The sequence below is a fragment of the Pogona vitticeps genome, chromosome 6 (assembly GCF_051106095.1).
Source record: "Pogona vitticeps strain Pit_001003342236 chromosome 6, PviZW2.1, whole genome shotgun sequence".
Classification (NCBI taxonomy): Eukaryota; Metazoa; Chordata; class Lepidosauria; order Squamata; family Agamidae; genus Pogona; species Pogona vitticeps.
This window is the reverse complement of record NC_135788.1, coordinates 15,517,184-15,531,484: the sequence shown is the minus strand read 5'-3', so window position 1 is coordinate 15,531,484 and position 14,301 is coordinate 15,517,184. Positions and strand designations below refer to the sequence as shown.

Sequence of the window (14,301 nt, the reverse complement as noted above, 5' to 3'; positions counted from 1 at the left end):
TACAGATGTTGTGTTTCTCCCTAAGGTTTTTTTCTTTTCTGCATTTTTTGCAACCTGTTTGTATCATTGCTTGAACACAACCTCAATTCTCTGGATGAAATGAGAACATTTTTTTAAAATCTCATGTACATCAGCTTTTTGCAAAAGCTTCTGTCCCTTTGTGTGCTGTGGGTGATCTAAGGAAAGTTCCCCAGTCTCATGACAGCACTTTGCTCATTGGGTCACTTGATGCATTTCTTTAGCCTAACCTTGCCCAAATTCTACCTCCTTTAGGCATAAAGAGCCATTCAACTAGATTTGTGGTCTCCTTTGCCCTCTGAGGAGTCCTAGATATCTGCAAAGCTGCTGCTACCTGCACTCAACCACCCACCTTTATAGATTTGATATGAGAGGCCATAAAGATACTTAGTTTGGGAGAGCAGTCTTATTGATGGTTCTGCCATTACTCACCCACCTCTGATAGGTAAACTATCAGAGGTGGGTGCATGTTCCACATAGATCACAAAGAAGAATGCCATGTTCCTTACCTAACTGTGATTCTTCAAGTGGTCATCCGTGGAATCACATAACTTGCCCATCTCCTTCAGTGTCTGTTTAGGCTTGTAGTGGACAGAAACCATAGTCTTTTCTCCAGGAGGGTGCTAGTTGCATGCAATGGAAGTTGTGGGCAGGGCTTCCACCAAAAAACTAGCTCAGCTTCAGAATGTTCCCGGATTGCTTTTGTGTAGGCACAAAAACCCAACTGTGTGTCTTCACAGATGGCCATTCAAAGACCCACAATTACAGGTACTGTAACTTATAGTGTAAATGCTCATGTACTTTGAAGCTTGCATTTAATAAGCATGTGTCTATTTTGCCAAAACATTTTTATGTAGAGCAAAAGGTTCAGGACCTCATTGACGAAAGAAGGCTTCTGACTGCAGGTCTCGAAGCAGTTATCCAAGATTTACAAGATATAGAGAGTCTTCCTCAAGAGGAAGTTGGAAAAAAGACCAGAGGTAAGCATGGAAAAATTACTTAGGAACATAAAAGTTTGTTGCAGAATGTTTCCTTCCTTCCTTCCAGCATTTGCTCTGTATTTCCTTTTCATTCTCCTCACTGATGGACACACAAAATGCCCTTTTCTGTTTAGGAAGTTTCATAATTCAGCTACTGGTAAAATCTATCAGTGTTTTCTGCCCAGAAGAAAGCAAAAAACTACTGCTCAGTCAAAATCTTATTTACTTTTAAAGGCCATCTCTGTAGATGAAAACACTCCAGTAATATCTTCCATCTGTAAACTGGCTGCAGTCCTTAATTTCCTGTTCTTAACAACTGAAACACTGACTCCATTGTCATTTCCAAACCATCAACACTGTTGATATTGACAACATTGTGGTATGATTTCTGCATCCAAAATCTCTGCCAGCACTTAGAGATTCAGGAAAAATAAGACGGCTGATGCCTAAGCAAGCCAAAGGCCAGAAAGGAGAAGCATAAGCACAACCAGCCTTTGGACTGTTTTGTTAGTAAGATACTAGAGGTGGAAATCTCGAACCATCTTCAAGGTTATTTTTACCCAAACATATCCTCTTTGCTGCTAACTGAACATTAGCCAGTGCTGAGGTCCTAGTGTAGGCTTAGTTTTTGAATGAACTCCTAGCCCACAGTCCCTCTCCTCCACATCGCCAGCTATTATGGTCAACAATGAGTTATCCAGAGGCCTTTCTCCCAGGAAATATTAATAGAAATGTTAGCTTTTGGATAGAGTCAGGAGATTTTTTTAAAGATACAGGTTCTGTATATTTATCCTTCTTCCACATTACAATTGTAGAAAAGATTTTGGAAGAATTATCTGAAAAAAAGAGAATATTTTTGCAAAATCTGGCATCAAATTTGAAAGATCTGAAAGAAGCACAGGCTCTTGCAGCAGCCCAGCCAGACGGTATCAGTGGTAAGCATTTAAAATGTTTTGGTACTTTAAGGCATGGTAAGAATTATCTGCAGCAGATGAAGAATCAATGAAGCAATCTGAAAATTATTTTGGTATCATACAAGGAATATGGGGATTAGTTTAGCATGATATTTACTTTAATGTTTGTTTCTTAATATTTGATGAAAGAAGTTGAAATTGCGATGGGGTATTTCTGACAAATGATCTACAACTTCCAATGCCATGCTGGCTCTCTGGTCAGTGTAGGGGATGGTATATTTTCCAGACTTCATATTATTTCAGGGTCAAAAGTTGTTGTTGTTGTTGTTGGTGGTGTTGGTGTTGGTGTTTATGTTTTTTGCTGTAAAGGAAAGTTGCTATGGGAGAGGAAATCTTTCCCCAGCTTTAGGCTGGCCCGAGTACAGGAACCAACCCAGGGATTTACTGTCAGCACAATGGGACTTTGGATCTAGTGAAGCCAAGGTCACCCCAATCTGTTCCCAGAATATCCTGATTTAGCTCATATCACATTTAGAAAGATAAGTTATTCTTTCCTCGTGAGTCTTTGCATGGTCATGCATGGGCTTCCAAGGTGAGGCCACCAGTGATCTGTGTTAAAAGAGATTGCTTTATAAAGATAGAGGAAACATAATCATTCATTTTTTACCTTTTCTGGTCTCGTCAACATAGAAGGAGAGGGAAGGGTAGACCTGCCACTATTTGCTCAAACAAATAGCAATAATTCTAAATATGTAGGCCCTATACTTAAGGAGGAAACTTGGAAAAACTGAGTTCTTGCTTGTATGTATAGCCTACATGGGAGCAGACATCTCTTTACTTCAGGCTTGAAATTACTCACTTGAGCAAAGTGGTAAGGGATGGGGTAGAGCCAGCCACTCTAAATATCAATATAATTCATATTGTGGATTTCGTAGAGATAAAAGTTAAATAAAAAACTAAATGAAAAATATTTAAAGAGCAAGCTGTGGTTTCTGATTGTTTATTTCTTTGAGGATTATTCTGGTTGATCTTAAAAATCATGGTCTCTGAAATAATCATTCATATACAGTATAAAGTCGAAACGCTTTTCAGAAAGGGTTGTACATTTGTAAAAACTGTAACATTATTTATTGTCATTACTTCAGAAATCAAAAAGCTGCCTTTCAGAATGCATCATTTTTTATATTGAACTTTTATATTTTTAATTATGTTGTATTGTTTTGATAGAGCAAAAAGTACAGGAACTCACTGAACAAAGAAGACTTTTGGCTGTTGGTTTAGAGGCAATTGTGCGAGAAATACAAGGTCTTGTTTCAGGCAAGGTGGAAATTTTGCAACCCAGTGGTAAGTATGGAAGTGAAAATGCAATTATTTTTAAAACACAGTTTCACAGATTAAAGAAATTTTTACTTTACTTGTGTGGTAGAATGGGTGTGTGTAAGTAGTTTTGCCTGATAAAGAAAATTCCAAGCATGCTGAAATTAAATCACTAGATCTTGACGTGAAAAATATTTCTTCCCTGCCTCCATCATATCCCTTCACTAGCAGAAGACTTATAGTCATGTATTTCCCCATTTAATGCCTTCTAAATCATCTCCGTGTCTCCTAAGACCCTTCAAATTATTGGGTAAAACATACTGAAACACTTCTATTAGCTTTTTAAAAAATTAGCACACAATCTAACCTTATTTTTAGCTTTGTTAATGGTTGCCTTGAATCAAATTTTAGGAGATAAGAATACAAATCTGACAAACAGTTTCTTATTATTTCAATTGGCACTGCCAAAAAATATTATGTTTTGACTAAATGAAGGCATTGTGAGTTTACCATCCATGCTTTCCTTGTGCCATAATGGGTTACCCGTACATTCTATGAAGCTTGAAGAAACAGCTGAGAATGCCAAGCTTATAAGATGGAAAGAAAGAATTGCGTACCTCTTCAAACTGATGGAATCCCAGGAAAGTCTAGCTCATGGTTGCAGAGAGAAGTGGGTTACTTTAAACTCACTTAATAAACTACAGATTTGAATTTATATCTTTATGTCAATCATTTACTTCAAGGCACCTCAGTCCTTGCCATCATTTTCTGTACTGCAGCCTCCATATAGTATTACAGGGGAAAACATTCATGATGCCTTTAACACCTCTGCCAAGTTCCATTGTGGTGCCTGTCTTTTAATATGGCCTTCTCAGTCACTATCATATCAGTAAGGCTAGGTTCTGAGTATAAACAGAGTCCACTTTTTAAAAGAATCAACAATATAAAATGTTTTTGCTGACTGCCTGTGTGATGAAATTCATTTTATTGTAGAATATTTTAGAGGACTTATCCTGCTCTAGATCAATATTTTTATCGTTCTTCATTGATGTCTGACCCTTCTATATCTTAGAGAAGTATAAAAATGTTTCCCCATAGCTTCTTTTGTTTAGAAATGCAGCTATGTACATTTTTGTGGCAATATTCTTCAGTAACAGATAATTATTCTTCACCTCAAGCCATTAAAATAACTGATTTATGAAGCTAATATTTCTAAAACTTTTCCATTTATAGAAAGGGAATTAGCCAAGTTATCTGAGAAGAGAATAGTATTTTTTGAAAATATGGAATTAAATCTAGAAGAAATGAAAGATTTGCAGGCGTTGGAACGTTCTGGATTGCATGGTATGAATGGTGAGTGAAGTGTTAAATTTTAGTACATTGGACTTTCCTGTACAGTATATCTCCTCACTAGTGTTTGGTACTTGACAATTAGGGCAGAACCGTACTGGAAAGTTATGCTGGTTCTTGTGAGAAGATACGACATGCAATATGATAATAAGAAAAGGCCTATAGTTAAAGTAAATTGAACACAGGAGGATAAAGAGAACTGTTTACATTCCTCCACTACATGACTCTCTCTTTTGGAGTAAATGAATTTTGTATCATTGCATTAGTAGAGCTGTGGTGATGACTATTTAGACATATGACCTCTATGATATTTAATTTGCGTCTTCTTTAATTAAACAAATTTCAAAAGTTCTTTAACAAAACATATTGGGCTTGTAAAGCCTGTCTGCCAATTTACTTCTGTGAAGAACAGCTTTACAATGTGACTGGTAACAGTGGCATTTCTTTATACAGAACAGAAAATGCAACAACTGGCTGAAAAGAGAGCACTTTTGGCAGCAAACTTTGAAACATTTCTTGAAGATATGCAAGAAGCACAGGATGTTGACTCAGACCATATTGTCATGACAAGACCTGATGGGAAGTACAGATTAATATTCTATAGAATTGTTTTAAGTTATGTACTCAGAAACCCTACTGCTAACATCAGGGACTGACCATTGCTCCTCATTTAGTATCTCCCATTTTGCAATACCTTTAGCTGAAGATAACCACTGGCACCCTCCCTCACTTTCTCATCTACCATTTCCCTGCTTCAACCACCTCTTTAAGCAGCTTTTCCCACCACAGGGTTCCAAATCTGTTTTAATGAAAGCAGATACAGATTTCAAGGCCTGTGGGAAGGAAACGTCATTTGAGAGCATGGTTTGTAGTGGATATATAGTATCTTGCCAAGGCTTACAATGGGGTTTTTTGGACTCAGGGACAATGAACAGATCAATGGAGGCTGGTATGGATGATGGAGATAGTGGAACAGAAAGCATAAACCTTAAAATAGCAAAACAATAGAAATCCCATGCCGTAAAATAGCAAAGTAAACCTTACAATAGCAAAGTTGTAGAATTCTCATGCTCCTTCTGCTCCCTGAAAGATCCTGAAGAAGACCAGTGGGTAACTCAAAAAAATCAGAAGTTAAACAGCATCTCCTGCAGTCTGGGTCTCTACTGAAGCTTGTTGAATTATGGCATCTCAGGTCTTTATTTTTTGATACCTTTGCAGTAGGTGCACCTGTTGATGAAATGTGTGATGCCAGTTTCTTGATATTTACAGTTGACTAATTGATAAAACGGTAACAAAACATCTCAATCATGAGCAAACTGTTAACAGAAAAAGACATTAAATCACAGCGGAATTGAACATCAGAGCAATAAACATCTGCTAGAGCTGTCTAGCGAAGTGCTTCTTATAATCTTTGGCCCTACATCTGGGGTAAACAACTTGTATTCTCCCAAGTGACCTCAGGTCACACAAATGAGACTAATTCCTATCAGTTTCTTTCATTTGGCTCTTTCCCCAGGTAACCTCTAATAAGCAAAGATCACAGAGGGGAATATTAATGCATGCCAAACTAAAATGTCTTGCCAAGGTCTTCTGGATGGAATATAGGGGAAAGGTGTAATAATAGTGTTCATGTCCATACATACAACACACTGCTTGCAAATAGGCTGTTTTTCATTTTCACTCCAGTGACTGCTGTTCTCACATGAGATGAAAACAAATAAATAAGAATTATGTTTTCTTTTTTCCCCCTAGCTGTTAAAAAATGCAAACAGGGACTGTCAAAATTATTCAGCGTTTCCATTTCAGTCTCTGCTTTTATCATGGATTTGAATATATCCTGCATAATTCTGCAGATAAAGGAAATATTAAACAATGCTTTCAGTTGTTGAATTTAATAATTTCTGCATTTGTAGAGAGAAAAGTTAATGATCTGATAGAACTTTCAAGACTAGAAACAAAACTGGATGAATTGGAAGAAGTAGAGGCTCTTTCACATCACCAATTTAATAATATAAGTGAGTATGAATTAGGACTTTCTTGTTTATACTGCTACATTTATTCCAAGTTAGTTTAGACTCAAGGATTTAAGAAACACAAGACTTGGTTGTAGAGAACAAAACTTCTTTACATACACTTTTTCTTCACAGTCTGTGAAATCGCACGTATGGGTTGTGTGCCTGCACAAACATCCTTGGAATCTTCTAGAACCTAAAGAAGTTTTAGGACACGCCCTCTCCATCAGACATGCCCCCCACCTGAGGCTCATTCCCAGTTCCTTTTTTGCCACTGCTGTTCCCTTTTTGCCAGTAACATAGTTAAATTTCTTCAAAACCATCTATACATAGTTGCCTTTTACCTCTACAGTATTTTTGTTCTCTCCTCTTTGCTTCGCTATTCTCCCCCCCCCCACAAAAAGTTATTTGTTTGTTACCATTTTTCAGTTAATGGCCATTCCCACCTTCTTATGGTTCATGGACCCATTCAAATGATGAGATGTAGCAATAAAATCTTAGTTTGGTATCAACCGAGGAGCTAAGGAAGGCGTCTCATCATACTGACCATCCCAGTCAGCCTCCAGGTCCCCAGTTCTGACTTCCAAGCACTATAACCCTGCCTCTCAGCCTCCATCAGGAAAGAAATACAGTCAGTGTTTTTGATTTTCATCATATATTGGACATCAGGACTACGCTTGATACTGCATTTGGTAGAGTGGTGATCTCCTCTGTTTTGGCTTGATATCCCACCATCCAGTAAGTGAGCTTGCCAGTCACCCATCTGTATGATTTCACAGAGGCCACAATTAAGAGGGACAGTTTATTTAACTGTAAGTGTAGTTCTTCAAGTGGTCATCTGTGAATTCACACAACCTCTCCTCCCCTCAGTCTGCCACACAATTCCTATTGTTTCTATCCCAATAGAAGGGGAAACGGAGGACTACCCTCAAGGCAGGAAACGGCCATTGTGGAGAGGGCATATCCTAAAACAACTTTAACCTCAGATGATTCTGAGGAAGTTCACTCAGGCACAAAACAAACCTATATGTGTGACCACAATTACAGGTAAACATCTTGTTCTTTTTCTTCATCAAATAGTCTTCTTTTTCACTTTTTTAGGATCAAAAATACATAAACTAAAACAGCAAAAGAGGAACTTAATTGATAAATGGGAAGTCCCTCCTCTAGATGGCTATCCAGAAGCATATGCAATAGATAGTAAGTACAAAAATTGCTATATTAGATTATTAACAATACTGTGTTGAAATGAATCTAATTCATATCAAGTACTTCTGTCCCTTCAGTCAGTTATGCTGCTTCTTACAGACCTTCATCTTCTTTCTATATGATTTATTGTAACTAAATCAAGCCTACATCTACTTGCAATTTTGTGCCACAATCATGCCAAAGTTGAGAACATTTAATTTTCATTTATTTTTGTTGTAGAATTATTATTTGCTTAGTTCTTTATTATGCAGATCAGATTGCTTAGTTTGCAGATAGGTCTTCAGAATTTAAACATGGGATCATCTGGTTTAACAACCTCATTTTGCTGAAGCATAAACATGCTTTCAGTTCTAATTATGGGCTCTTTCTAAAGTCTGTTTCTGGACTCAGACTCAAAACCTGAATACAAGAGCAACGGAGAAGGAAGAAAATGAAGACAGGTCTAGAAATTGAAAAATATTTTATGATTCCCTCTTTCCTATCATATTTGTTTCCTTTCATGTCATGACTTTTTATATTGTACAGCTGCAGCTAACTCTGTTTTATTAATTCCTTGTGAGCCACTCTGGAGATTTTCTGGGTGAGAAGCAGGATAAAAACATGCTTTAAATATCAGATAGGTGTGTTGATACAAATATAGTTTTGTGTGTTGATAGACAGAATGGAAAGGTTGGTATAGAAAAAAGATAAAGATATCCAGCTGTACCTACATATATAGTTACAGGCAGTTTGTAAATAGGGAATTATGTCAAAGCTTAATGCGAAAGATGGGATTGGAGGAAAGAGAACATCATGTAGAAATAGGAGTGTAGATCCTGAATAATTTGTAGAAGCAAGAAATCTTTGGAGGGCTGCAGGTGATGAAACTCCATGCAGCATTGGTAACTGCACATTATTTTCACAGTTACACGTATTTTAGGTAAAGGTTCCCCTTGACATTTAGTCCAGTTGTGTCTGACTCTAGGGTGTGGTGCTCATCCCCATTTAAAAGCTGTAGGGCCAGCGTTTGCCCATAGACAATTTCTGTGGTCACGTGGCCAGCACAACTAGACACGGAACGCTGTTATGTTCCCACTGAGGTGGTACCTATTTATCTACTCACATTTACATTCGTTCAAACTGCTAGGTTGGCAGAAGCTGGGATAAGCGATGGGAGCTCACTCTGTCATGTGGATTTGATCTTACGATGGCTGGTCTTCTGACCTTGCAGCACAGAGGCTTCTGCGGTTTAACCTGCTGCATGACCACGTCCTAGGCAGCTTTTAATTAAACACAGACTTTTTTTGTGCTGTGGTGTTTTTCTAATTGTTGTGGCTATTTAATTATTTTATTTTGGTTGAAGTAACTTCTGTAGCTGTAGCCAAAGCTTCATACAGTGGTGCCCCACTTGACAATTACCTCGTTAGATGAGGAAATCGCTTAACGATGAGTATTTTGCGATCGTTATAGTGATTGCAAAACAATGTTTTAATAGGAGAAAATCGCTTGACGATGATCGGTTCCCTGCTTCCGGAACCAATTTTTCGCTTTACAACAATCAAAACAGCTGATTATCTGGTTTCAAAATGGCCACCCACTGTTTCAAAATGCCTCCCCACTGTGTTTAGGAAGGCTTTTTCGCTGTATAGGCACCGGAAAATGGCCACCCTATGGAGGATCCTTGCTGAATGCTGAGGTATTTCGCCCATTGGAACGCATTGAACCGTTTTTCAGTGCATTTTAATGGGTTTTTTGCTTTCGCTTGACGACAATTTCGTTCTACAGTGATTTTGCTGGAATGGATTATCCTCTTCAAGCGAGGCACCACTGTATTTTTTTTAATTTTGTGATCTGCTTTGGAAAGGCTTCCTTTGAAATACAACCTAGAAATACAAAATAAATAGTCAGCTATATAAATGTGCAGCATTTTTCATGTCATGGGTTGTCTCTATAACAGTACTTCAAATTGCTAGAATAAGATGGCAGTGGTATGGAGACAACAGACCTAAAGAATTTAACTTTTTTTAAAATTGCTTCTTTTATTTTTAAAGAGAAAGATAAAGAAAAAGCAGTGAAAGAGTTCCTTGAACAAAGAAAGGGTTTGTTTACTTATCTGCAATCAAGTATCAGGGATCTACAACAAAAAGGCATTATTCAACAAGGCAGCGTGCCTGGTAAGTACGTTATCTGTGGTCATTCTCTTGTTGGCTTTCTTTTCATTTTTCAAAAAGATACACCATTACAAAAGACTGATTATGACATTACAGAAAACTATGAAAGAAGTCTAAATAAGTTCCTTATTTTTTAAAAAATACTGTTAACAAGCAACAGGAGTTAAGGAGTGAAAAATAAAAATAAAAGCCAGAATTCTCCTTGGGTATCCCTATCCTGCATGTTAAGGTTACGGAAACTGTACAAATTTGCAACTATATGAAGAACAATTGTAAAGAAGAACAGACAAGATCGTTCAGTGATCTAGGTATCTGGCTGCAGAACCAGAGGTTGGGAGTTCAGTTTTCTGCTTTGCCTCCCCAACAGGGGCTGGATTGAATCCCTAGGTTCCCTTCCAGCTCTGCAGTTCTAAGATTATTACAGTGGGGTCTTGACTTGAGAACTTAATCCGTATTGGAAGGCGGTTCTCAAATCAAAAATTTCTCAGGTCAAATCTGCATTTCCCATAGGAATGCATTGAAAACCATTTGATCCGTATCTGCTCTTTTCCATCCATAGAAACTAATGGGAAGCTGCTATTCTGCCTTCGATCACTAGAGGGGGATATTTTGTTTCTTTTTTTCTTAGGTCAAGAAAGGTTCAGGGAAGGCAGGGAAAATACAGTCCAGGCAGGACAGTACCAGGCAGTCTGAAGACTCCCAATCCACTCTCTAAACGCTGGGAGGAGTGAGGAAGCAGACAGGCACCCTTTTCACTGGCCAACAGTTAACTGAAAGTTCAAATTTTGCACTTTCCCTGCCTCCCACGTGGTTTTTTTTTCAGTTCTTAACTCAAATCTAAGTATGTAAGTCAAGTCAATATTTTCCTATGAGAGCGGTTCTTAAGTCAAAATGTTCTTAACTCAAGCCATTCTTAAGTCAAGACCCCACTGTACTGTTATAACAAGAGTAAAGAAAAAATGTAACCATATAAAGAACAGATACACTAAACTCAACTGATAAGAGTCTTTAGAGTGAATGGAAGAAGCTCTATGTATTTAAGGGAAGGTGGTTCTTCCCATGTCTATACAGACCTTGCATGCTCGTGATATCTTTCTGATATCCCTCCAGAGCAGAGTCAAGGGTGATATGGAGGGCTGCAGGGGTGGCTCAGAGAAGGAAAAGGATTCTTGCACTTTCATGGGGCTGTATGGATGGAAATGAATTATCTCCTTCCGAATCCATGGTGGCACTACTTCTTCAGCGGAGGTACGGAATCAAATCTTAGTTCAAGTGGTCATTCTTGTGGTTCCCCCCAACACACTAGGTTATACTATGATATAGAAGTTCTTCTCTGTAGAGCTGCTGCTATTGAGCTGGCAATTTGAGATTAGGTTTCCAATTTCCCCACTTCCAAAGATATCTTTAAAGTGTAATACCACACTTAACATGTTGAAGTTTAATTAGATATAGAATAGAATGGTGTTCTGGATACTGCCCTACAAATAGTTTGATGCTTGTGATAAAATCTCTCCTAGCTAGATCTCTACTATTCCTTTATAAAAAAGACAATAGCATGCATATAAATTAAACATATGAACAAATTGTTGTATACAGGACAGTGGGAACCAAGAGCTGGAACCATTGAGAATCCCCTAATTCTTATAATATAAAATCCACCTGTTACCTGAATCTATCAGTAATGAGAGGACTTTAGGCTACAAAGAGCCTCAATATAGTGTGGAACAAGTGACACCACAGGCAAAAACAGCACTTTCTTGTTTTAATAGCCCAGAACAAAGTACGGTATCTCAAGTCAAAGTACTGGCTATTACCTGTAAAGCTTTATATTGGCTTGGGTCTAACCGTTTGTATTAATGTGCTTGATGATAAACACGAGACTGCTGCTGAATAATGTATCAAGTGATTGCTCAGTTGCTACGATTTGTGGGGTGCTTTTTGTATAATTTTTAATATGCTTTTTTGTTTTACACTTACTGATTCATTGATTGAAAAATCAGTCATCTCCATGAAGTGACTGCATTTCTAGATTATATAGTGTAATTGTTGGTATCCATAAAGAGAAATAATTAACTGTTTCGATATTTTATCCTGTTTTTTTTGTAGAGGACATTACTGAAGATATATCAGAAGAGGGAGATGTTTTAGATCTTATGGTAGTTCCAATAGATCTTTTGCAATCAGAAGCTGCTCCTTTTGGCACGAAATATGGACAGATCGGTAAGTATGAGGACTGGACTAAAAAAAGGATCAATAAATAAAATAGGCTCATTTAACAAGTTCCACAGACCTACAGATAATTATTTGACATAATAAAATAATTTGCATAATTACAATGGGAAATCTGAGAATTGATATAAATATTGTTGTTGTTTCACGTGTGCACAAATTAATTTTAGAAGATTTTTGCCTGTAACTTTCAGAAATTCGGGGGGGGGGATAGTGTTTAATCATGTGTACTGTAATCATGTGTAGTTTTTATAACTTTTTTCCTGGTTTGTAGATGAGAAAACTGCAAAACGAAAGGCTTTAGCTGCCAAACTAGAAGCAAATATAAAAGATTTTCAAGCTGGTTTTGAAGCAGAGAAAATAGAAAAAATGAGACATGCTGGTAAGGTCAGAGAACAGCTAACTTGTATAATGGAAACATCTTTGTTCAGATAATTGGAAGTCCATACTGTTTTGTGAACAAATAAGCAAAACTGTGTAAGGATTGGCCAATGTTCTAAGAAAATCAAGAACTCAGTTCAACTGAACAAGATGCCAGTTTCTTATTAAAAATGTGTGATGTTGTTGCTTGTGGGCAACCATATTCATCTTTCATATTCACATAACAGGTTTCTTTCATGCCCGGTTAAGCAAACTATGTTTTATTATGACATATTGTTCTCATTATACCAGGCAGACAGCTGTACTGTGAACTCACGTGCTGGTTTCCAGTCAGATGCCAGCTTCATTTTTCCTTTGCTTCTGGGCCCAGAGGCATTCTTAGCAAATGAAATAATGCATATTATCTTCTCCATTTGTTCTTGGTGTCCCATCTTTTTTGTTAAAAAAACAAAACACCTCATCTTTAGAATGATGGTGTATCAAATTGTTATAGAAAAGCCTCTATGGGCATCACTGTCCATGCTTTCAGAATAGTTACTCCTTTTTGACAGCACTGACTCTACCAGTTCAAATGCCAGATATTCTTACAGTCTTTAAGGATAGTGCACTCATGGAAGAGAACTGTTTCCTTGTAGGGTGATGAGTAATCTTACATACTGTCAGTAAACATTATAAAATTAATGGGACACTGAATTTGTTCAGTAAGAGGCTTCTGTGGAGAGTAGGTATCCACTAACACTGATGCACTTGGAAACTCAAACTACTTGGAGACCTGGGATGATGTGGCTGTTACACAGTCCAAGGCTTCTGGAATGCCCTTCCAAAACTGCAGGGGAAAGGGAAGTTTTCTTTTTCTGAATTCCTTTGTTTCATTAGCAGTTCAACATAGCACTTACGTTGGCACCTAAATTATGCTGTCTAGATTTTGAGATCATTTTGCATTATGGCCTAGTGCTGTTATTAAATAATGAATGCTTTCCATGGGGAACAAACTATCCTAAATGTCTTACAGAAGATACTGAGATCAGGAATTTATGGCAAGAACTTTTCTCCCTCTCTAGTGTCTCAGACTTACAATGAGTTCATGTATAGCCATGCGTGGATTTTACACATGGTATTCTTGAGATTATATTTTATTTGTGACAAAAAGGTATACAAAGTGAGAGGCCAGTCCTCATGCTAGGTCACTCAATAGTCAGAATGTCCTGATACCTTTTTCAATTCTGGCAGGCTTCTGCCAAATGGGACAGAAATTGGTCAGGAACAGTTTTTCATTGGTTATTTTCAACTATTTCCTCCCCATTTCAACAGTACATAGAAGAGAAATGATTAAGACTAACTCCAGGTATGACTAGAATTAGAGATTGGCATGAACCGGTGCTTCAGTGGTTTGTGCCAGTTTGGCTATCAACCCAACAGGTGTTTCTCAGTTCCAACGCAGTTCTGAACCCCACCTCCTCCAGCAGGTGCCCACTTAGAGGCAATCCCCGACTTCCTTGCCCTGCTTCCTCCAGGTGCTAGCTCTGAGTGGGCGCCTGCCAGAGGAGGCAGGCTTGGAAATGCGCCAGGACCATGGAACTGGGGGTTCATGCCCATCTCTTGTTAGAATCTTTCTCCAGATCGAAGACTTTGGAGGCATTTGACACTGTGCACAGAGAGACTTCATAACCTCTTATCTCCATTAGAGAGGTGAACTGTATGAAAGACATACATGACAGAGAAAGGAGTCTGATACTGGCTT

The 14,301-nt window shown here is 37.9% G+C and overlaps 1 protein-coding gene across 5 annotated transcripts in view; it reads left to right on the top strand.

Annotated features, from left to right (window-relative positions):
- The window catches only part of CCDC7 (coiled-coil domain containing 7), a 119,190-nt gene that overhangs the window by 87,726 nt on the left and 17,163 nt on the right, over positions 1-14,301 (top strand). For all 5 annotated transcript variants that reach the window (XR_013537752.1, XM_078378545.1, XM_078378546.1 and 2 more), the window contains 10 exons: positions 876-998; positions 1,814-1,933; positions 3,140-3,256; positions 4,463-4,582; positions 5,033-5,158; positions 6,493-6,594; positions 7,693-7,791; positions 9,831-9,953; positions 12,057-12,170; positions 12,454-12,561. Coding sequence is in view for 4 of the 5 variants with exons in the window: in XM_078378545.1 (XP_078234671.1) it covers positions 876-998; positions 1,814-1,933; positions 3,140-3,256; positions 4,463-4,582; positions 5,033-5,158; positions 6,493-6,594; positions 7,693-7,791; positions 9,831-9,953; positions 12,057-12,170; positions 12,454-12,561 (1,152 nt within the window). In the remaining variant the exon portion in view is untranslated. The remainder of the gene's footprint in view (positions 1-875; positions 999-1,813; positions 1,934-3,139; positions 3,257-4,462; positions 4,583-5,032; positions 5,159-6,492; positions 6,595-7,692; positions 7,792-9,830; positions 9,954-12,056; positions 12,171-12,453; positions 12,562-14,301) is intronic.